The sequence below is a fragment of the Schistocerca gregaria genome, chromosome 1, assembly GCF_023897955.1.
Source record: "Schistocerca gregaria isolate iqSchGreg1 chromosome 1, iqSchGreg1.2, whole genome shotgun sequence".
Lineage (NCBI taxonomy): Eukaryota > Metazoa > Arthropoda > Insecta > Orthoptera > Acrididae > Schistocerca > Schistocerca gregaria.
The window spans coordinates 346,653,789-346,676,351 of record NC_064920.1 but is presented as its reverse complement, the minus strand read 5'-3'; the positions used below and the strand labels follow the sequence as shown (position 1 = coordinate 346,676,351).

Genomic DNA, 22,563 nt, shown 5'->3' with positions numbered 1-22,563 from the left:
GAGTCGATGTAGGACGACTGCAGCAGCATCAATGTCCTTGTTTCCCATCAGACTGACATTACCAGAGACCCAAATAATCACAGTGGCTTCCTGAAGAGTGAGTAAATGGATCCATTGAACTAAGGGATGAACTGTGTACATCACACACAGGCTCTGCAGAACACAGAATCTGAACAGATGTACTGTGTGACCTGATACTGGGCTAAGAGCTCTGCTGCTAATACTGAGCAGTGTTTCAGAAGCAGACTGTGAAAATAGTGCCAATGATAAAGGCACACCCGACACTGTGGTCAGTCATCAGTGTACACAAAGGTATTTTGCTTACAAATCACTCATGTGCACAATTCTACAATATTGTGCAAGTGTGTGGGACCTGTACCAGATAGGACTAACAGGGGATACTGAGCATACATAGAGAAGAGCAGCACAAATGGTTACAGGTTTTATTTACTCCATGGGAGAGTTGCAGAGATACTGAAGGAAGTGAACTGAAAGATTCTTTAAGATAGTTTATGCCTATCCCAAGTAAGAAGAATCAGCTTTAAATGATTATTCTAGGAATACACAACACCTTATTGACATAGGGCTCATGAAGATGAATGAATTACTGCACATACAAAAGTATTCAAACATTCTTCCTGTACTCCATAAGTGAAAAGAACAGAAAGGATCTCTAATAACTGGTACAATCAGATGTACCCTCTGCCTTGCACCTCACAGTGGTTGGCAGAGTATAGATGTAGATGTCCTCAATTCACAACCCAAAAGCCAGAAGCTGACACTGCAAGAGACTGCTCAAGTATATAAGCATGCCTTATTTGAATACGTCACCAAAAACCGTTTTTCTAAAATTTTTCACCTTTAATTTTTTGGAAAAGTCTGCTTATAACTTTAAAAAGTGATGTGGTGGTTTGCATAAGTCCCCATAAATTTATTTTAGCATAAAATCAGAAATAGTGGACATCGGGAAGATAATACCACTTTTGAACAAAAGTGATGCATGGTACTTTTCCAAGCTTCAAGGTTTGATTTGACACCAACTCACCACAAATAAGCTGTAAATGAAACCTTTGACTTGTGATTTCTATATTCCACTTTTTAATTATGTGTATTCAATTAAATCCCCATAACCATCACAATAAAATTGAAAATAAGTGTTTGTACTCAGATACAAATAAAAGATTGCAAACAAACAAAACATTTCAGGTTTCCAAAGATTTTAATCATTCAAAGAACATATGAGTTAAGCCATCTGTGCCAATTCTACTTGAACTTTCTTCCACGCATCAAGTGGTCCATGTTCCGGGCGGTATTTCACATTACATCCATCACTGGCAAGCCTTCCTGCATCTCTAAGTTTCTCATAGACTTCACGCTCATATTTAGTGAAACCCCATTTCTTGGAAACATAGATCTGCAAAGTTAAAAGGCATTTAGAACAAAAAAACCAGATTATGGTATTAACAAAATGTCAATGTATCATCAGTTGTTTTGTTTACCTTCTGGCGACCAGGGAATTTAAATTTGGCACGGCGGAGTGCCTCAATCACAGCAGCTCGGTGACGATCACTTGTCCTCACACTCATTATGGGCTGACCAATTCTTACACGAGCCACTGTGCCCTGAGGTTTTCCAAATGCACCACGCATTCCAGTCTGGAGCCTAAATACAGTTGTTCAAATAGTTAGCACATTTAGAGCCTTCTTCAACCCAAATAGTGCAGTAAAATATAAGAGACTGCAAAATGTTATTGCCACCCTGCAAGTACGAACTGCAGTTGCCTCATTAACACAACTTTTATGAGTCCATTTTGAAGTATGAATTCAGGACTGGCAGAAACAGCTATTTTGTAAGACTCCAGGGGAGTAAAGCTATGGTGATTTCCAAGCTCTTTAGCAACAAATAATAGATTCATTTTTCACAATTTCTTACACTACTTCCAAAATGAGATTACCACCGTCACAGTAATGCTTTAACATTTCACAGTACTTTTAAATAATATTTCACAGCACATACAACTCTATGGATAACTTTCTTAGGTTTCCCAAAAATGCATCAGTGAGAAATATAACCACACAATACTCACTGAAGTTGCCAAACAATATATAAATGTTAAAAATGTTCCACTTCAAGAGTGGGAAACTGCTCACACGAGAGTCTCAGCTTGATACCACTTGTCAATTTAGTAGCCATTGATTCCAGCCTATATCCAGCTACCACATTTAATTCAGCATGTCTCATTACTTTATGTTACATTGTTTTTGCCCTACTATTACACACCTCCTGCCTCATTAGAACTACTGTCACAAAAATTTGATTATGTAATTAAACCACTCTCCCCATGCAAGAGTACATATCAAAACAGATTCTCTCCCATAGGTCTCAATTCTCTCTACACAATTTCAGCATTAAAACTGATACCTGCGTACACTTGCTGGATAAATGTCTTATTACGGTTAAAGCATAAGAGCTCGGAGCATCAATAGCATACAAATGTGTGTTCCACACATTTATTCTAATTTGTGGAATAGTTTTCTTAATTACATACACTAGAGTGTTCAGTTGATTTTTCCTTTGCCCACTTCCATATTAATATGTTTCAAAAGGTTCTTTTATTTTAATAAAGTAACAGTGTAGCAAATACTGAGACAGTGCACCTCTTACATTTGAGACTAGGAGGTATTTTCAGGTTAGACACACTGAGCAATTGTGTGATTCAGTTCAGATAAATACAGCCACCCTGAAATCATTTAACTCAAACTCTATTCAATGTTGGAAAATAATGTACAGCTAATAAATGTAAGAGGAACAAAGCTCATGCAAGGGCAGAGGAGAGAAAAGTAAGTTCAGCAAGCTGCTACTCCTGACCTAATATGATCCAGCTTTGCACTTAACTTTTGGTGTAGAACACAAAAACCAACTGAGATAAAGCTTTGCTAATGCCACAATCTCAAAATTTGTTGAAAAACACTTGGTCGTGATAGGCTTAGTCAAACGAATCTGATATGAATTGGGAGGGGGTGAGGGTGGGGGAAGGGGGAACTTTCATGGAGGGTGCAGGGACAGTGGGTTACCTGAGACTGAGGTCAGGATGATTATGGGAGCATAGGAAATCCTGTATGGCCACATCATACATGAAGTGACAGTGCTCAACAACTGGACATGCAAACTTCCAGCTACAAGCAGCAGCATCGAGCAATATGCACTGTCCCCTACGTGCAAAGTACGAACTCCCACTAAATGACAGCTACCAGAGCCAACCAGTTGTTTTACTAGTCAGCACCTATAAATTGTGGAATATTGTAACTCAGCAGTTAAGCAACAAACTTTACTTTGGAAAATAAGGTGATAAAGGAGCACTGTACAAGAAATTTAGGATGAATCTTCATTGGGAACATAAATATATCAAACTTCAAAGGCCACCAGTAAAGTACTTCAAACATACACATATGAGGGGAGATACATTTGACTATCTCATCAATGAATTAAAAATAAGTGATCAAGAACTGTCAACATAAATACAGAAAATGAGTGACTAATGTAAATAAATAAGACAAGTCACTTGTCATAGGTTGTTCATGGTGTGGAGGCAAGATTGGCATGCAATTTGAATCTTATGTCCCGAGTTTGGCCCAGCTACTTAAATTTTAAGTGACAAGTACAATCATTTGTTTTGTGTACTGTTTTCCCAATACCCTTTACACTGCATCTTAAAGTATATTTTAGTTTATATGCTACACAGTATTCACACACATCAAATTTCTAATAAATCACACTGAACAATCATTCAGTTTTACTGATTGTTGGGAATGTAATTCACCACCAGTCAATGTTCATGCCAAGTGTTTCAGCTAATCTAAATGGTCAGCATAAATAAGAATTTTTAAAAACAAAAGATCTTTTTCTTAAATCATTTCTCCAAAAGTGCGAAATAAAACTGATTAAAGAAACATTTGATGCACCTTATTTGATCTACATGATTTCAAGCATCATTCAAGAGACAAAATGTTTCTTTTTTTACAGGTTATTTCACAGAATATTTGACCAATCTCATTTTCTAGTTTTATTCAAATACTATGATTTTACTGACCTCACTTGTCTTCCTAGAATCTTCCATTCTTGAAATGTCCTAAATGTAAGTGTTAACTCAAAGGAAGACTGACAGGTATATTTGATGCCCAAAATAGTGAGGCCTTGAAGAGATGAACTTTTTGACACTTCATTTACATAGCTAGCAGTAGCTGTTTTTGAATTAATCAGTTTAGATCAAATGATAAAACCCACCCTCACAAATAAAAATCTGCTGATGTCAGATAAAATTAGTGGCACCAAGTCTGGTAACCGAAGATTTCAACGCAGGGCTGTCAGACAGTGCACCAGAATATGGGCCACTGTCTACTGGTTGCCACATCAACAGAGGCAGTTCTTCACAGCACAAGAGGTAGCCGTGGGTCACCCAAGTGTGGCCAATACAGAGCAGACAGAACCACAGTTCCTGCGAGAGACCCACACACATTCATAGTCTCCTTAATGGCACATAGATAGTTGTGCCTACTGAGACTACGCCATTCAGTCGCCAAAGCTGAAAACTCTGGCAGTGTAAAAACTAATGCATCTCAGTTGCTGGAATGCCTATCTCAATAAGCAGTTTCCATGTAGCCTGTTTGGCCAGCCTGTCAGCAAGTTCGTTGCCTGGGATTCCGACATGTCCTGGGGTCCACACAAACACCACTGAATGACCTGACTGCTCCAGGGCATAGATGAATTTCTGGATGCCATCGAGCTGTCTGTGTAAACCACTTCACTTCATGGCCTTGGTATGTGTCAAGAATCAAAAGGAAGTGACAGAGCTGCAGGGTGAATTGAGTCCTTTGGGCCATGTGAAAGGTCCAGGCAAAGCCCAGTCTAAGTGTACATGAATGGACCTCAAGTATAGGTAGTAAAGGCAAGGACACCAGATAGTAGGGATCGGACAAAAACTGCAATTTTAAGCCCTGACCTGGGTTGCTTATGTGAGAGATGAACTGCTGTGGATGGGCAAAGGAGACAGTAATTTGGATGCGCAGGTGCACTACAAATGTGTGCAACATGACTGGTGAACAGTTACACACACCTGACCTGCAATGGAGGGACTCGTCCTAAAAGCTCCCGCCGCTAGTCTAGCACCACAGTGGTGCACTGGGTCGAGTAAACACCACTGAGGGTGCCACCAAACCATAAACCACACTCCCATAGTCAAGGTGGGATTGATGAAGGGCTCTGTAGAGCTGCAGCAACATAGAGCAATCTGCCCCACTTGATGTTGCTCAGGCAGCAGAGGCATTGAGGTGCTGCCAGCACTTCTGCTTAAGCTGACAGGTGGGGAAGCCAAGTCAATCAGGCATCAAAAACCAGTTCTAAGAATCAATGTCTCCACTACAGTGAGGAAATCATCAGTAAGGTAGTTCTGGTTCCAGATGAACAGTACAAGTGCCCAACACAAGTCTTAGCGGCCGAAAACAGGAAGCTGTCGGCTACAGTCTGTGCCTTGTGGATAGCTCCATGTACATGCCACTCAGCAACACCAGTACTGGTGGAGCAGTACAAAATGCAGAAGTCGTCTGCATACAGAGAGGGTGAGAGACAGCCCTACATCTGCTGCTGGACCATTAATGGGCACTAAAAATAGAAATACACTCAATACCCAGCCCTGCAGGAACCCATTCTCCTGGATATGAGGGGACCTATGGGAGGCACCAACTTAAGACACGGAAACTACGAAGCGACAGGAAATTCGATAAAAATCAGGAGTGGGCCTCAGAGACCCCACTAGTATAATGTGGCAAGGATATGATGTCGCCAGGTGGTGTCATACGCTTTCTGTAATCAAAAGAGATAGCAACAAGATGTTGCTGTCCTGAAAAGGCTGTTCGGATGGCAGACTCGAGGGACACAAGATTATCAGTGCGATGGAAAGATGCCATCACACCAAATCCAGTCAAAGATCATGAGGAGATGTCACTTTTAGTCAGATGAGAGATGTTCAATAATCTGACTGGATCTGATCTGGCCCAGGAGCTGTATCGGGGCAATGTGCAATAGCACTGAGGAGTTTCCAATCTGTAAATAGGATGTTATAGGGTTCACTGGCGTGTAGTGATGAAAGGACCTTCCTTTCCAGCTCGGCTATCACATTTGGGGTGGTAGATAACACGCCATTTATGGTAACACAGGGGCACCTGTTGGGAACTGGTACCCAAAAAGACATTTGATCTATGCCACGACCTGAGAAGTGACAGATGGCACGTGATGGTCGAGACTTATCTCTCCCAACACTCCTATTCCCGTCTTGTTGATCTGGTGAACACCAGCACACAGCTGTTTAAAGGCTATGAGGTGCTACAGAGAAGGGTGTTGTGCTTATGCCACTGTAGAGCTCGCCAACACTCCTGAATTGTCTCAGCGACTTCCAGCAACCACAAAGGGACTGTCTTAGGCCAGAGCATCCTAAAGAACGAGGGATAGAGTTTTCCACTGCCAAAATGATCATTGTTGTTACCCGCTCGACCACCACATTGATGTTACCACATAGGGGAGATTCAATAGTGACAGCAGAGGTGAAAGCGACCCAGTCTGCTTTGTTTAAAGCTCATTTGGGCATGTATCTGTGGGCCTGACACCGGGACAGTGACAGGAAGATGGGGAAGTGGTCAATACCACACAGATCGTCATGTGCTCACCAGTGGATAGATGGGTGAAGACCAGGACTGCAAACAGAGACCAATGGCCAAATATGTGCCATGTGCCACACTGAAATGTGTGGGGGCAGCTGTATTTAAGAAGCAGAGGTAGAGTTTTAAAAGTAAATCTGACATTGATGCCTCTGAAAGTATGCACCATGCCACCCCACAAGGGGTCAGTGTTAAAATCTCCCAAAAGTAGGAAAGGTGCAGCCAATGCCTTCAGGGTTACTGCACCATCAGGAGGAAGATATACGTTTAATACATTTATTTCCTGCGTCGTCCTTATCCTGACAGCCACAGCTTCAAGAGGGGTTTGAAGGGTCACAGGTTCACTGCATACTGTGTTCAGCACAGACACAAACTCCACCTGACACTATTACAGTCATTACGGTTCTTGTAATACAGGGTACGTTCCGAAAGTAATGCAATTGAATTTCCCGCGCCGCTCCTAGTAGTCAGAGTGGGAGCGGGCCACATGGAGTAGGTGGGGGGGACGCTAAGCTTTGCCGCGAAACCGGTTTCAGTGCTCTCCGAGCTGTGGAAGCGGCAGGACGTCTGTTATTGTAAACCTCTGCGCGCCGACCGTGTCACGGAAAAAATGGAATCGACGATCGAGCAACGTTACGCGATTAAGTTTTGTGCTAAACTGAACAAATCTTTTGAGGAGACTAACAAAATGATTCGTGAGGCTTACGGGGACTCTGCTCTGTCCTACTCACAAGTTTCGAGGTGGTTAAAGGCCTTTAAGGAAGGCCAGGAAGAGGTTCACGACGAACAACGCTCTGGGCGGCCGTCAACCAGCTCATTGTCTTTTTCGACAGCAAAGGAGTGGTCCATAAGGAGTTTGTTCCTCAAGGACAGACAGTTAACGCTGCCTACTACGTGGATGTGCTGGAAAGACTCCGCAAAAGGGTCGTCAGGACGAGAAAGGACATCTCCGCTACCTGGCAACTCCATCACGACAATGCGCCTTGCCACAACGCGCTACGAGTCCGCGAATTCCTGGCCAAACACCAGGTGCCAACACTGCCCCACCCCCCCCTACAGTCCTGACCTCGCCCCAGCTGACTTCTTTTGTTTCCTAGGATTAAGTCAGCCCTGAAAGGAACTCGTTTTTCGTCCATAGACGAGATCCAATCCGCCGTGACGAAGACCTTGCGAGAGGTCCCAGAAGACGCCTTCCAGGGCGCGTACCGGTCATGGCAGAGTCGCTGGAAAAAATGTATAGAGGCCCAAGGACAGTACTTTGAAGAATTTTAAGTGTTTGTGCAAATCTGTTCAATAAATTACTTTAAAAAAATAATTGCATTACTTTCGGAACGCACCCTGTATCCCCTATAGCTGTGGAGGGCAGGAGTCCACATTTCCGGGAACCAGGTTTCCTGAAGGGCAATGCAGAAAGCAGGTGCAAAGCTTAAGAGTTGCCATAGCTCAACCAGGTGGTGGAAAAAACTGCTGCAATTCCACTGGAGGATGACATTATCATGAGGCTGGGAAGGCATGAAGCACGCAAGGAGGCAGGTTATGCCCTTAGGGTCACCTGCTGCCACCGATTGACTTAAGATCTCTACTCCATCCTCAATTGCAGAGTGATAAGAGTGGTTGCGTTGGGGCCACCAGAGGGTCCTGTTTCTTAGCAGATTGCTTCTTAGTTTGCTTGCTCTCTCACTTCTTTAGGGGCTTGCTGGGAAGACACTGCATAGGGACATATAGTTTGACATCAAAGCGGTAACCTGTCACCTTCACCTTTTCAGGTAATGAATCACCCTCAAAAGGCCAAGATGAAGGCACCGGTAGCAACACTGGGGAGTTTACAGCTCAGGCATCAGCAGTGCCATCCCTGTGTTGTCAGGGGACTACCATAGGTATGTGTCGGCCCCACCACAACATACTGGCTATCGTGTTGGATATTGGGCACAGAGAAATCCAATATTGTCATGGGGGCAAAAGGATAGGAGACAATGAAAGAAGAAATCTTACCCCGAAAAGGGTCCTCACCCAAATAGTTGAATCATACATGGTGATGCAAAGAAATTACAAAGATTTAGGAGATCAAATCCAAGGACACTGGGTAACTCATGCACCATGCAAGGCATCCTTCCGCATATGGCCCCCACTTCTGTAGAATTTCGAATGGCAGGTCAAACCATTGAATGGGACCTGAACCCATAGGGCCGAAAAGTGAAAGACTTCTCAGGCCTATTCTAACCTCTGGACCTGCACAGGGTACTGGACAGGTCTTGCATATTGGTCTGGTGCTGAGAGCAGCAAACAAATGGACTAACAATATGTAGGTGGGAGATGGAGCACTAGTTTATGAGGGGTGGGAAGGATATTTGAAGAAATGTCCCTCATTTCAGGTCATGATGAAAGGGTTGCCACAAGTTTAACCATCTGAAATTCCCTGATTTTCAGAAAAGTTTTAGCGTATTTCCCTAACAAATTTTGACAGTGATTGATTGAGAGGGTTTATGGGACCAAGATCGTCAGCCCCATGATTCCAGCTACAGAAGAAAGAGGGTCTGCTAAAAGTAGATGGATCCAGTCAGGGGATTCAAACTATAAAGCAAGTAAAAACTCATACAGCAAAAGGCATAAAATGTTAGACCAAATCAAAAAACTGGAAAAAAGAGCTTTCCATGGAAGAGTGGTCATGGGGCCCCAAACTGAGAAAACGTGAAGAGGCCCCAACCACCACCAAATTACCCCTGCTCCAGGGGTAAAGCAAAACCTTATACCTGGAATTAACCACTTTCATGAAGGAAACAGAACCAGTTCAACCATCCATGAATTGTCTGCTAATATTTAAGAAGGACTATATATACGACGAAGGGCCAGAAGAAGGGAACATCCCACCAATGTGGGATACAATCAGTCTGGCTACACAAGCACATCATGGGGGTGGTTTGTTGACAGCAGGGGAAATAATGGGTGAGCCTGGTATGACCAATGCATAGATGGCATAAAGCAGTGCACTCCTCCCAAAAGTAGAAGGATAAGCACCAAATTTTATTAGTCTCCTGCATTGTGTGGAGTTTATTACTGAGAGCAGTAGCACAGCAGATGTCATTCCACTTTTGGGCAAAGAGATTGGACAGATCTGCATATCCATAGCCACTCATGATCAGGAATGGAGGGCAAGTATCAGCTTATCTAGCCAAACAGTCAGCCAGTTTATTCCCTGATACACACGAGTTGGGACCCAGAGAAAGACAACTGAGCAAGCAGTACGGCCAGAGGAGGTGGTAAAGGTCATGGATGGCAGAAACCAAAGAATGAAAAGAGTAACAGGCTACTCAATGGGTCAGTACATATTAAATGTGAAGGGACACCTGAGTAACAAAATGGAGGGCCCTGGTAACAGCTAGCAATTCAACACACTACATTATTCCAGTAATAAATTGTGTTCTAAGCCAGAAGGTGTGGAAGCATATCCCACTTTATTTTCTTAGAAAGATCAGATAGTAGCACTCAAAGGATGGATGGGATGTACAGGATGCTGGAAGACCATAGGTGCAACAGGCCTTAGGTCCCAAGAAGAGGACTCCTAATCCGTGGTCTAAGCACCATCCAAGGGGGGATATGTGAGGAACTACATGGGGCAAATTTCAGTGAACAGAGATGAAGATCCTGACGGGGGAAGTAAGACATTCCAACTGACAATCCCACCTGTTGGCAGTGATCAGGAGGGAGATGTCCCTCACTTACTAAGTGGACAGAGAACACAGGATGGTCAGGGAATCAATGTCGATTGCCTAAGAAACCAGGAGTTGGCTTCATCGTATTTGTAGAGGGGGAATCCCCACTTCCATGAGGAGATTGTCAAGGGGATTGGTGCGAAAGGCACCAATAGCCAGATGTACCCCAAAATGGTGAATAGGATCAAGTATTTTCGGAGTGGAAGGAGCTGCTGAGCCATAAATCTGACTTCCATAATCTAGTTTGGACAAGACCAAAGCATGATGAAAACAGAAGAGTAGCATGGTCTGCACTACCGGATGTGTGGGCCAGGAAGTGGAGAGCACTAAGCTTCTGCATGCAAGTTGATCTCAGGTGGTGAATATGGGGCACCCATGTCAGCTTTTCATCAAAAAAGGCCCAAGAAACAGAACTATGCTGCAACATCTAGGAGCAGGTTGCCTAAATAAAATTCTGGATCAGGGTATACTATGAATTGATGACAATGTAAAACCTGTGTTTAGGAGGCAGAAAATTTGAAACCTAGGGATACAGCCCACACAGAAGTCTGCCAGATGGAAGCTTGGAGCCAGCACTCAGCAGACGCTACCGAATGGGAGATGCAGCATATGCAAAAATTTTAGACATACAATTCCGGGGTAACCTGAGGGCCAACAGAGGTTACAAGCCCACTGATGAATATGAGTAAGAGTGTGACAATACTGTGGGATACTGTTCTCTTGAATCCGAGGTATGCTAAGTGAATGCCAACTGAACTCTGAAGAGTCAATGGGATCAAAATTCGCGAATAAAAATTTGAATGGGCCCACGAAAGCCCAAGTCATGGAGGATAACTAATATGCGATGGTGCCAAGCCATGTCATGCGCCTTACATTGGGCAAAGGAGACTGTTACAAGGTGCTGACTGTAAAAGCCTGTCAGATTGCAGTTTCAAATCTGAGTAAATGGTGAGTTGGCAATCATCCTTCCCTGAAGTCACACTGATATGTTGACAAAGGCCCCGAGATTCAAGAACCCAACAAAATCTGAAGCTAACCATCCTCTCAAGCAGTTTACCAAGTAAATTCATCGTGCCAATTCAGTAGTAGCAGTTGAGACATTGGGTTCTTCCCAGGCATAAGGACGGGGATAACTATAGTGTCTCATTGTGAGGGGAAAGTACCCGTAAGTCAAATGTGGTTGAAGACCCTACATAGATATTGCCTATGTGTAATGTAAAAGTGTCAAATTGATTGTGGACAGAATCTTGGCCTGGGGCTGTGTCATCTGAAGAATTAAGAGCCTGCAAGATTTCCCATTCAGTGAAGGGTTTGTTATAGGATTCAGCTTGATGATGGTTGAAACAGGAGGGCCTGTTCAACTCTGTTTCTGTTGGAGGAAGATGGCATCATAGGAAGAGGACACTGATGCTGCCACAAAGTGTCACGAGGTGTTCCGCAAGGATCAATGGATCAGTAGACAGAGCACCTTGGAGGATAAGACTCTTGATAGTTGACTGTTGCTGGTGGCCCAGAAGACTACAGAGCTAGGACCAAACCTACAATGAAAAGCCATACGTCCCCAGGAAGGAAAAACAGCTCTCCCAGCACTCACTTCTACTTCACTCTACAAGGTAACGAACCTTGGCCTGGAGATGTTTAAAAGGGAGGAAGTTGGTCTTGAAGGGTGTTGTTTAAATCACTGCAGTGCCCGTCAGCAGTCCTTGGTCCACTGTGGTACTGGTCAATGGAGACCTGTGAATGGGGGCAGCAGTATCAGCAGCATGAAGAATAATGGCAGAGATGCCCTGCAGGACCGCATCAATGAAATTATTGTCACAAGGTGACCAATGTAGGCAAGCCACGAAAGAAAGGGAGGAGATTGTGAGGTCGATAGTAGTAAAGGTGCACTGAAGTGGGCAGGGGAACTGTCGTAGAGGAGACAAAGCAAAGTCTGTAGTAAGTTGGTCAAGTAGAAGACACCTACCCGACAAAGTGGCACTCATGGGGTGGTATGCACTTAAGTCCCCAAGGAGGAGATATAAGGGTGGGAGTTGCTGTATTAAGGTAAACAGTGCAACGTGAGGAAATGCCTATTAGAGGGAGGTAGACACTGAAAACCGTGATTTCCAGAGTCATCTACACACTAACCACTATTACTTCCAAGTTGGTATGAAACGGGATAGTCACTAGTGAAACTGGTGTGAAACAAATGCAAACCCCTCCAGACACTACCCCAGCCAGCACGGTTAAAACAGAATACCCAATAACATGAAATGTTAAGAGTGGTCCTCACGAAAGACGAGTTTCTTAAAGAGCAGGACAGAATAAAGAGTAGGAGGAAACTTTCCGTTGTATTTTCAGGTGGCGGCAATAATATCCGTTACAATTCTACAGGATTATCATGTGGTGAGAGTCCAGGTGAGAAAGAAGCCAAAGGGAGGTCACCTCCCTTGGACAGTGGTAGTCACCAATGAGGATGTGGTAAAATCCATAAAAACCGTTGATTCAGGATGAGGTGGAAGGGGCAAAGCTCTATGAGAAGCCTCATCCTTTGACTTGTGCTGCTGCTTCTCCTCCTCCCTCAGAGGGAGGGAGGAGGCATTATCAGTAAGGGAAACAATTGCAATGATGTCAAGATCAGACAGAGAGCAAGTTTGATTTGGGGCCCTGAGCACGGGTCGCTCCTCCAGCCCCAGGGTGCAAACTTCCTGTCCCGAGAATGCTGGGGAGGAGGACAAGAAGCGGTTACTGGAGGGGGAAGGACAGGAGCCACCAAGGGTGAGAAAAGGGAAGGGCAGTAGGAAGAGGGTAAGTGGAAGGGGATGAGGAGGGGAAAGTAACAGGCAAAGGTAGATGCGAGACTTACAGGGTATGAGGTTGTCAAATTTCTTCCAGGCCTCGAAGTAGCCGAGATGGTCAAGGTTCTTATTTTGCTGAAATTTTTTCCTTCTTGCACACTGGACACATTGGTTAGTGGGTAGAATGGCAGTCACCAGTCACCACAGATGGGAAAGGCATCGCATCGTGAAGACATGTGGCCGAACTTGAGGCAATGGAGGCAATGCAAGGGTAGTGGAATGTATGGCTACACATCGCATTTGTACACTATTACCTTTACCTTCTCAGACAAGATATCCCTCAGATGCGAAGAAAGTGTCAGTGTCTACACAATAGTCCTTGGGGCCTTTATGGACCCTCCTGACGAAATGAACACCACATCATTCCAATTAGCCTTATGTTCATTATCAAACTCTAGGAGTCCCCATTGAAAATTACATACTGCGTCACACTGAGTGACTTGTGAGGAGCAATAGCTGCAGGCACAGAGGTAGGCTGGCTGACGTCAGTATAAGGGGAGAGCCACATCTCATCTCAATGATTCAGCTTCACTGAACTTGTCCTCAGTATGTTTCACAAAGAAATGGAGTTTGGTGATGACAAAAGTCCCCCTGCCGATCCTCACACAGACAAGAAACCGCAGAAAGGGTTTCGTCCCAAGCCGGCATGTCAGTCCCTCCTCCCAGGGAGTATTCAAGGAGGGTAAGGCTGGAAAGGCAGAAACAGGAACTGAGACAGAACTACTTTAAGGAAAAGATGCAGCTGCATGAGTGGCCAGAGTTTAACACGTTTCCTGTGACAAACTTCTGCCCTGGTACCATTCACTCTGAACAGGGGCTTGTCTTGTGGCACCACCCAACCACAGCAATGGCTGGCTAGCAGGACAGTAGTAGCCAGTTCTGACGCCTCAAAAAAATGGGCAACCCCTTCTATGCTTGCACAAAGCATTCACAGCACAGGTACCAGCTGTGTGATTCCTGTGGTATCAGGGGACTCAGCCAGATGGGTACATAAGAGCCCCACCACATGGGCTGGCTACCGAGCTGGTGACCTAACAAGGAGGCAAAAGGGCTTTGGCAGGGTGAGAGAGGAAAGGAACCCACACCACAAGACAATGGAGGGGGCCATTCCCCATCTGGCTCACACAACAAACTTCAAACTTGGAGATGGAGGTCGAACCTGACAAGGAGCAAAAAAGAAAAGCCAAAAAGGAAGAGGAAAAGAAACCAACCAAAATTGCAAGATGAAGTAAAGTCATGAGGATAGCTAGGCCGACAAAGGACGCCAAGAGAAGGAAAGGAAGGGGGCAAAGTGAAAGGACAAGGAAGGGCAAAGGAAAGCAGCCTGGAAAAGAATAAAGGCTGCAATAGCTCAGGGACCCAAGCACACCACACACACACCCACCCATGAAAGATGTTGGCCCTCTGGAGGGGCAAATTTTGAGATCTCAAGCACAAGTAAAGATATACATTGACAAAAATGCAAGGACTTCTGTGTTTCTTAACATGTGAGGAAAAATCTTGAGTACTAACATCAATATCTTTTGTCATGAACTGTTTTTAGATGGAGAAAGCAAGCCAAATGATATGTTTCATAAAGACCACCGATATTTTATTTCAATAAAATGAAACATTTGGCAACAAAAATATGTATTACATTGGAGTTGCAAAACAAATTTAAAATACCTTATTTATTTCAGAAACAACTTTAGAAAAAAGTTTGCCACTTCAAAGAAGTGTGTAAGGTAGGGAAGTTGTGTAACCCAACACTATAGGTGACCGCCAATAAAATATTGATTCTATTATGTTCATTATTATTATCAGTTATTACTCACTGAGGTATGCTTGTTTTTTCTTCACAAAATATGTGAGTACATAGTGTACAAACTGCCAATGACTACCAAAATTCTTCATCTTATCCTCCATTTCTAATAAACAATCTACTTACAAAGTGCCAAAACGTACTAAATGTCTATAAAACACCACACTGTACAATGTTCTTGCTGTAAGACAGTCAGAATTCCTGAAATCCATTGCCAGTGGTCTCTGGCCTGCCAAGGAGCACTGCAGTCCTGAGTCCATGGATAAACCACGAAAATCTGTTGCTTTACACCACACACAGACCTGGCCTGCAGGCAGATATCAGTGAGACTACATCCAATGGGCAGGGCCTGCACATTAGTCAGAAATGTTGGGCTTCAGATTGGCAGGCCCAATCTGTCAGATACATGGCCTGCAGTTTTGGCCCATCACGAAAGCCCACTGGTATGGCTAGCCATCTACATGTCACATACACCATGTTGTTGAAATGAGACTGCAGTGATCAATCCATGCAACAGATAACTTGCTTGAATACTTCGAAAATCAATATTAATGAGGATAGGTAGCAACTCAACGTGAAGATTATCACTGAGCTGCAGACAGGCACATAAGAGACAATCACACTCTCACAACTAAATTTTTGGCCATAGCCTTTGTCAGAAAACAAGAGCGCACACACATTCACACAATCATTCACGAGCAACTCATGCACACAATAGCTGTCTCTGGCCGCTGAGTCAACAGTCTCCGAATCAGATACAAACAAACCACTCCTCACACCTCCCTGCCTCTCATCAGCAGCTGTTCGGCTAGCAGCACTGACTGCAAGCGAAGGGGAGTGGTATAGAAAGAGAAGAAGCAGTATGAATGAGGGAGCAGGGAAGCAGCTCACATACTCAGCTGCACCCAGCCAGTGACAATTCATGACATCTCAGTAAACAAATTTCAATCTAATGAGCCAAAAACAAGATTTTCCAGTGGTTAAAAGTAGTCAGAAGTTTTTCTAGGGGGGAATCGACAAGCCACTGGTAGCATTTAAGGCTGCTGTCCATTCAAACAGTACATCCTAAGCAAACTGCAAAATATAGGTTCAAGATACAGATTCTGTATGACAACAAATCAAAGCCCAAATTTATACAGGAAATGAGAGTGGATTGGCACCAGAAAACATCAAGGAAGGAGAGTAGTTGCTGATCTTGCCTCTGATTTGTGAGGTCAGAATGTAACATGTAAATTTTTTTACATCATTCAATTTGTGACAGCTGCTTCAGAAAAGGAAACTGTTAGGAACCACATGTTAAAATAAGCCAGAGCTTCCACAAAATATGACCATCAAGGAGGTTCACAGCTCTTAGTTTTACTTCACAAATGACACTACAGTTGCCAATTATATTCCTACGAGAAATAAGAATGTTGTACTAATGAGCACTCTCCACCGTGATGGGGGAATAAGTGACATGGATGATAAGTACAAAATGATTTAGATTATAATTCAACCAAAGTGGCTGTAGACACCATCAACTAACAGGTACATATACATGCAAACAAAAAACCATTAGTTGGTCCATGATAGTTTTCTACACTATTCTTGATATTGCTGCTTATAATGTATGTCCTGTGGACTTCAACTGACCCAAGTGGAATGAAAGAAAATTGACTAGATGGAGAACATTTTTGGAGGAACTTGGAAAGTCACTCTCTCCGAGAATGATCAGGAGTGTCCAAGACCCTGAAGGAGTGGCAGGTGTGGCTAAACCAGTAACTAGACACCACTAAATGTGCAAATGCTAGATGGTCTCTCCTTCAAGCAATGACAATAAAACAAACGTTTTGTCGAAAGTGTAATACATGTGTATGTACAACACACATCACCACTTGTGTCCAAACTCCAGTCAGTAAGAAGACAGGAAAGTTAATAAGGGCAGATAGATGGTTGAGAAAGACTTTTTGGTGGAAATGTTTGTTCCTAATATAACCTGCTTGAATAGTAAAGTAATAAATTTTCTTTAGTGAAGTTCTGTGTATTATACTTTTGCTATCGCTATTGGTATCACTACGATCATTAAAACCTACTGTAACATAATGTTCATCAATTACATCTGCACGAAAATACGTTTGAGTAGAAGCTTTTTTCAGCATTTTATTATGTTGTATAATATTGACCCAAACAGGTACATTTGTGTAGCAAATGTGAACAGAACAGTCCACTATTGATTCGTTATATATGTGTGTGTATAGCTCATTGTAAACTGTTGCCAAAGCCAATTACAGACAATGCCTGTAACTAGTAACTTAATAGTCTGTTTTTGTTCTTTGCACTGCGTGTGGCATGTTTAGTTGACATACAGTGCCTAATTTGGTAGGGAAATTTCACAAGAAAGTGGCAAGACTGAAACCATACTCCTAAAAAATACTGAATTTCAGATTTTTTATTCGAGCATGTTAAGCGTAGCGGTGGTGGTGATGGGTTTGTGGGGCATTTCAACTGCACAGTCATCAGTGCCTGTACAAAGTCCCAATTTTTACATAGTCCAATCCAACCAGTCAAATGTTGAAATGATGAGGACAACACAAACACCCAGTCCCCGGGCAGGAATTTAAACAGAGACCCTATGATCCAGGGATAACAACACTAGCCATGAGCTGTGGACCTTAACTAAGTAACATTACAATGGAAAGTATTTCTAATGGACATAAATGACTCTTCAGTGGTTAATTATAAAGAGTGCTTGCAATGTTATGATATATATTGTTAAAGAGCCAAAGAAGTATAGCATTTCTGCCAAGTTCCCACACTGATAACAATGAATATATATGTAAGGAAATGCATATTACACCAAAAATCTTCAACAGACAATGCACATACAGTGCTGTTTACTCACAACCTATTCCTTGTTAAAAGATGGAGAAAATCTGTCAAAACAAAAATATTCAGTAAATTTGAAAGTACAATGTAGCTTGGACATTGCTTCTTGGTCTTCATTTATGATATTTCTGTAATCTGCACCAAAAGTTATGAAAGTAAGCAGAAGGATAATAGTGGCATTATGTGGGCATATAAAATATCAAACTTATTTCATGTTTCCAATGTTGTAGGCACTCACCCTAATTAAAATGACTAGTACCCATACCAAGCTACAGACAGTGCTGAATGCTGGCAGTCATTCATGCAGAATCCTTAGGTACATTATCTACAAACTTAAAATGGAAGCTCATAGTATCTTCCATACTGAAGAACCCACAATGGCTAGTTCAAGTAAAAACTAGATAGCCTGCCTATTTAAGTTGCAAAGCAGAAGTAATCATTCACCAGACATTACCAATATTAATACCACAGCACTAGTGAACTTACCTGTCAGCTCCAGCACACGATAACATTTTGTTTATACGAATTACATGGAAGGGGTGAAGCCGCATTCTGATGTGAAACTGGTCTTTACCACAGTTTTTCACCATGTACTGCAAAAGAAAGTTATAAGTTAACCACTAGGCATTTCTGCAAATGTAGCTGAATTGAAGCCCCGTTGTAAAATTAAGTCAGCAAACCTTATTTGCACAGATTCTACCAGCTTCAAGTGCCTCTGAGGACAGTTGCTCATATTCATCTGACACAAGATGCACACACAAAGGGAAGTCTTCAACTCTTGCTTTTTTCCTTCCCAAGTCAAATATTCTGATCTTGGGATCAGGAACACCTCTGCAAAACCTTGACTTTGGATACGGTTTATTTTTGCAGTAGCGATAGCTGTAAAAAAGTCAAATTATTTGCATCATTAAAAGTATCTAAGAAAATTCATTATATATATGTAACTGTATTAAATCACTAATAGACACATGTACCTCCAGGCAGAATGATAGTCAAGAACAAGGAAGGTAGAGTTACTAGCATTAATCTTTCTTTCAAACTAGACCCTCAGATAGCTGGCAGAAGGAACTATTCCTGATTTTAAAAAAGCATTTACTCATTTCCAATTGCTATCAAAACAAAGCAAAGTATCTGTAGTGAACAATTTCCAAGTCCATCACACAATCTTTCACTCTGCTTGTTACATATGTTTTGTTTGTGAGTTTGTAGACACTGAATCATGTTCTGCCCACCAAAACCACAGAGAATGTACTAAAGTTACTATCAAAACAGGCCATCTGATTTCAATTAATTCAGCTACTCTGGCACCAGGCCAAGAGCCAAGAAGTAGCTTGGAGGGAAAAGGGGGTTGGGTCCCCTACAAAACTTGTACACTTACAACTAGTATTGGAAATTACACTAACTTTGGGGAAAAAAAGGAGGAATCTGGCTTACAACTGCCATTTTCAAAACCCTATCTCCCTCCCAAATGGACTAAACAAAATTCACAAACTTGACTCACTGACAATTGCCTGAAAGACAAGCAATACTTGATTGTACAAGAAAGATAAATAATCTGTAAACTACAGTAACTTTTCTTAAACCATGAATTGTTTTCATGTAACTACTTCAAAATTACATTACAATTATAAATAGCTACACAATGAAAACACTGACAAATACAGACAAAATGATGGAAACAAAGCACCCACAACTCTGGAAACACCACAGTGGCCAAAGGCATTATCCAATTCCACCCATCCGATATGACCCAAGGTGTAATGGTAACAATGCATATGACCTCAACGCACTGTGGAGTTTATGAGTTGGTTGTGACCGTAGGTGTGTGCGTGCACGTACGCACGCACACATATACACGGAAGTGCACTTGCTGAATGTCAAGTTGTAATGGGTTCATCTGAGCTTGGATGCATGAAATAGTTCAGAGAGTAAGGTTTAGGAGTGTTTTCAGTGAGTTATCAATTATTTTTTGTTTATGTGCTTGGAGTTTTCATTAGATGTTTTTGGTTTTCTGTCTACAGTGCAGTAAGACAATCTGTTGTGTGGCTTTTGCCGTATGGATATGACAATGGAATATAACAGTGCAGAGTTGCAGTAGGAGATAGGGCAGGGCAGGTCATTAAAATCCCCCAGTTATTTTGATTGATCATTGAGACTGAAGTGTAGTACTTTTCACAACATGAGGTTTAGCAGAGTTCCATCTTTATTCTGGGTTTATAGCCGAATTGTGATGTTTTGTGTATTTATGGTGCATTGAATGTGCATTAATTTATGTAGTGATGTCTAAGTTAAATTCAGGAACTATACATAAAATGGACAAGCCTTCAACATGTATTTTCATGCGTATAAGGGTAATGTGCATAAATCATGAAAGAATGCAGGGGTGGGGGGTTGTCCAATACGTAGCTTCTACAATGAAACTGTACAGCTACATCTCATACACCCCACCGGGTAACAGTCAATCAAAACAACCAATTAATATAGTGTTACAAACCCAGGAAAAGACCTGTGACACCACAAGTAAAACCCGCAAGAACAAAAACTTATGGTGAGGACAGCTATCACATTTCTGTGCTCTGTGTAGCCTACCTAAACAATAAAAATCAGTGACTCAACAGCCATAAGTAGATTAATTTGCCAGGCTCTATAAATTTGCATAGTACACCAAGGAGGCTTAACATAGGCACTCAACAGCATAGTCCAACAATCCGTAAAGATATGTTCTGTAACGATAAAGTTCCTACCTTAAAGCTTATATCTCACCCACTGCTAAGCAAATTACACAACACTAAAAAGAGCTGCACATTGATACGTAACAAGTAAAGTTTGAACAATGAAGATATTGATGCTGTTACTCAAAGCCCTGCACTCTTGCAAAAAAGCCACTGCAGAAAACACAGGACTTCAGTGTAAAAAACACAGCACACGTCTATCCACAAGTTTAGTTAATAAACTGTGCCAGCTCAATGCAAACAGAACTATGTATTTTAGCACTGGCTACGTTCATGTGCCAAACTAACAACACTTCCATCGCAATAACTCAACAGCAGGCTACTTAGAACTGACAGTGTGGGAAGTTCCATATAAAGGTCCACACTACGAATCAAACAGTTACACGTAAAGTAACGAAACCTAATAATTTAGCACCCTAGCAAGGCAGGCTAAACTATCTTTAAATGACGCAATCATAAATAACTTTCGTGTAATTACGCTTTATTGTGCAACATGCCATCGACTACGGTTAAAACATCTTAGGACAATTAATTTGGTAAACCAGTAGTTATTTCCTAAACGGCCACTAAAAAATTAGTACCCTTTACGGTGATATTAAGATATAGATACCAATCCAACACAAGACTACAGTAATAATGACTATATCTTAAGCACTCACCATCTCGCTGGCCGCCGACCCATCTTGGTCTGAAAAAACACAGAAAAAGGTTACTTTCTATCACTATAGCTAAAACTACAATAGGGGCACTGACCACAACATTTCTTTCATTTTTTAATAATACACAACAACGGATGCTAAACGATTACTAACATATCTTACCTCTTACAGCCACGCGTCCTACGGCCAAATGAACTAATGTAGGGATCAGAGATAACGGAGTTCCGATCCAAATGGGTGATACCAAAGATGAAAAGAATTACGATGTTTCATTCACTCTGGCCGTTACATCACGTAAAAACATTCCACAATCCACTTCAAATCAAGACGTTTAAACTGGTCGTCAACGAGTTGTCAGGTCACATTATGTCAAGCTTTCTTGGGGAAAAAGTTTTGATCGTATCGTTGTCTGCTATCATTGTAAGTTAACCATTTTTCGACATTCTCACCTATTTTATAGTAGTGTATATTGATCTGTTGAGTCTTCTTAATGTTTATTTCACTGATTTGCTTTGTTTGCGTCAAAAATTACAAATTTTAGTATTTTAGGGCGACTTTAATATTTTTCCCATTGAGCATCTCTCCAAATGTAACGTCAGATACAGGGAAGCTTAGAGTGATTTGGGTTTTTCACTAACCTAGCAGAGCTGACTCCTACACGGCATACAAATTATAAGTTGATGAAGCAATTTTCATTAAATAACATTTTCAGATGAATAAGTCAGCACTAATGTAGGAGAAAAATAAATTTGTTAACATCGTTACAAGTTACATAAGAAAAAACATAGTTTATAAGATAAATGGGTTCTATTTATTTCCTACCAACATTGTTATTTTGTTAGTATCTATATAATCTCGCTAGCCCATAAATAACGATGTTTTGAAATATTGAATTACTTCTCAGCGCTTTGCGACACAATACTGATCAAGAATTACATTATGAAGTCGGATTTGGCTATTAATAAACTTTACCGTTTTTAGTTCCCAAATTCAGGTAATACACTCTGACTTTTTGTGTTATGGATAGTGTCTGAACGTTACAAGGCTTAAGGCAATTGACATGACATGACGTACAAGCTCGTGTCTATTCTTTTAGTACACCGAGTTCAGCACGGTGACAGTAAATTATCTCCTCGGTGAGAAAACATTTTTCGTATCGTTTGCTCTCCATTTTGTTAAACTTCTGCAACGGAGGAAGGTCAAGTGTATTGGTACTTAATGTTATCATGCTGAAATGTTTTAAGAA

General features: G+C 42.0%; 1 protein-coding gene across 1 annotated transcript; it reads right to left on the bottom strand.

The window, feature by feature from the left end:
- Positions 1-1,200: 1,200 nt before the first annotated feature.
- LOC126344871 (60S ribosomal protein L10) lies at positions 1,201-21,569 on the bottom strand. The gene is made up of 6 exons (XM_050002056.1): positions 21,480-21,569; positions 21,318-21,346; positions 18,607-18,805; positions 18,413-18,519; positions 1,500-1,662; positions 1,201-1,414 (listed from the first exon to the last, which is right to left on the bottom strand). Exons 2-6 carry the CDS (start codon positions 21,338-21,340, stop codon positions 1,244-1,246), a joined length of 663 nt encoding a protein of 220 aa, XP_049858013.1. The 5' UTR covers positions 21,341-21,346; positions 21,480-21,569; the 3' UTR covers positions 1,201-1,243.
- Between the last annotated feature and the right edge of the window lie 994 nt (positions 21,570-22,563).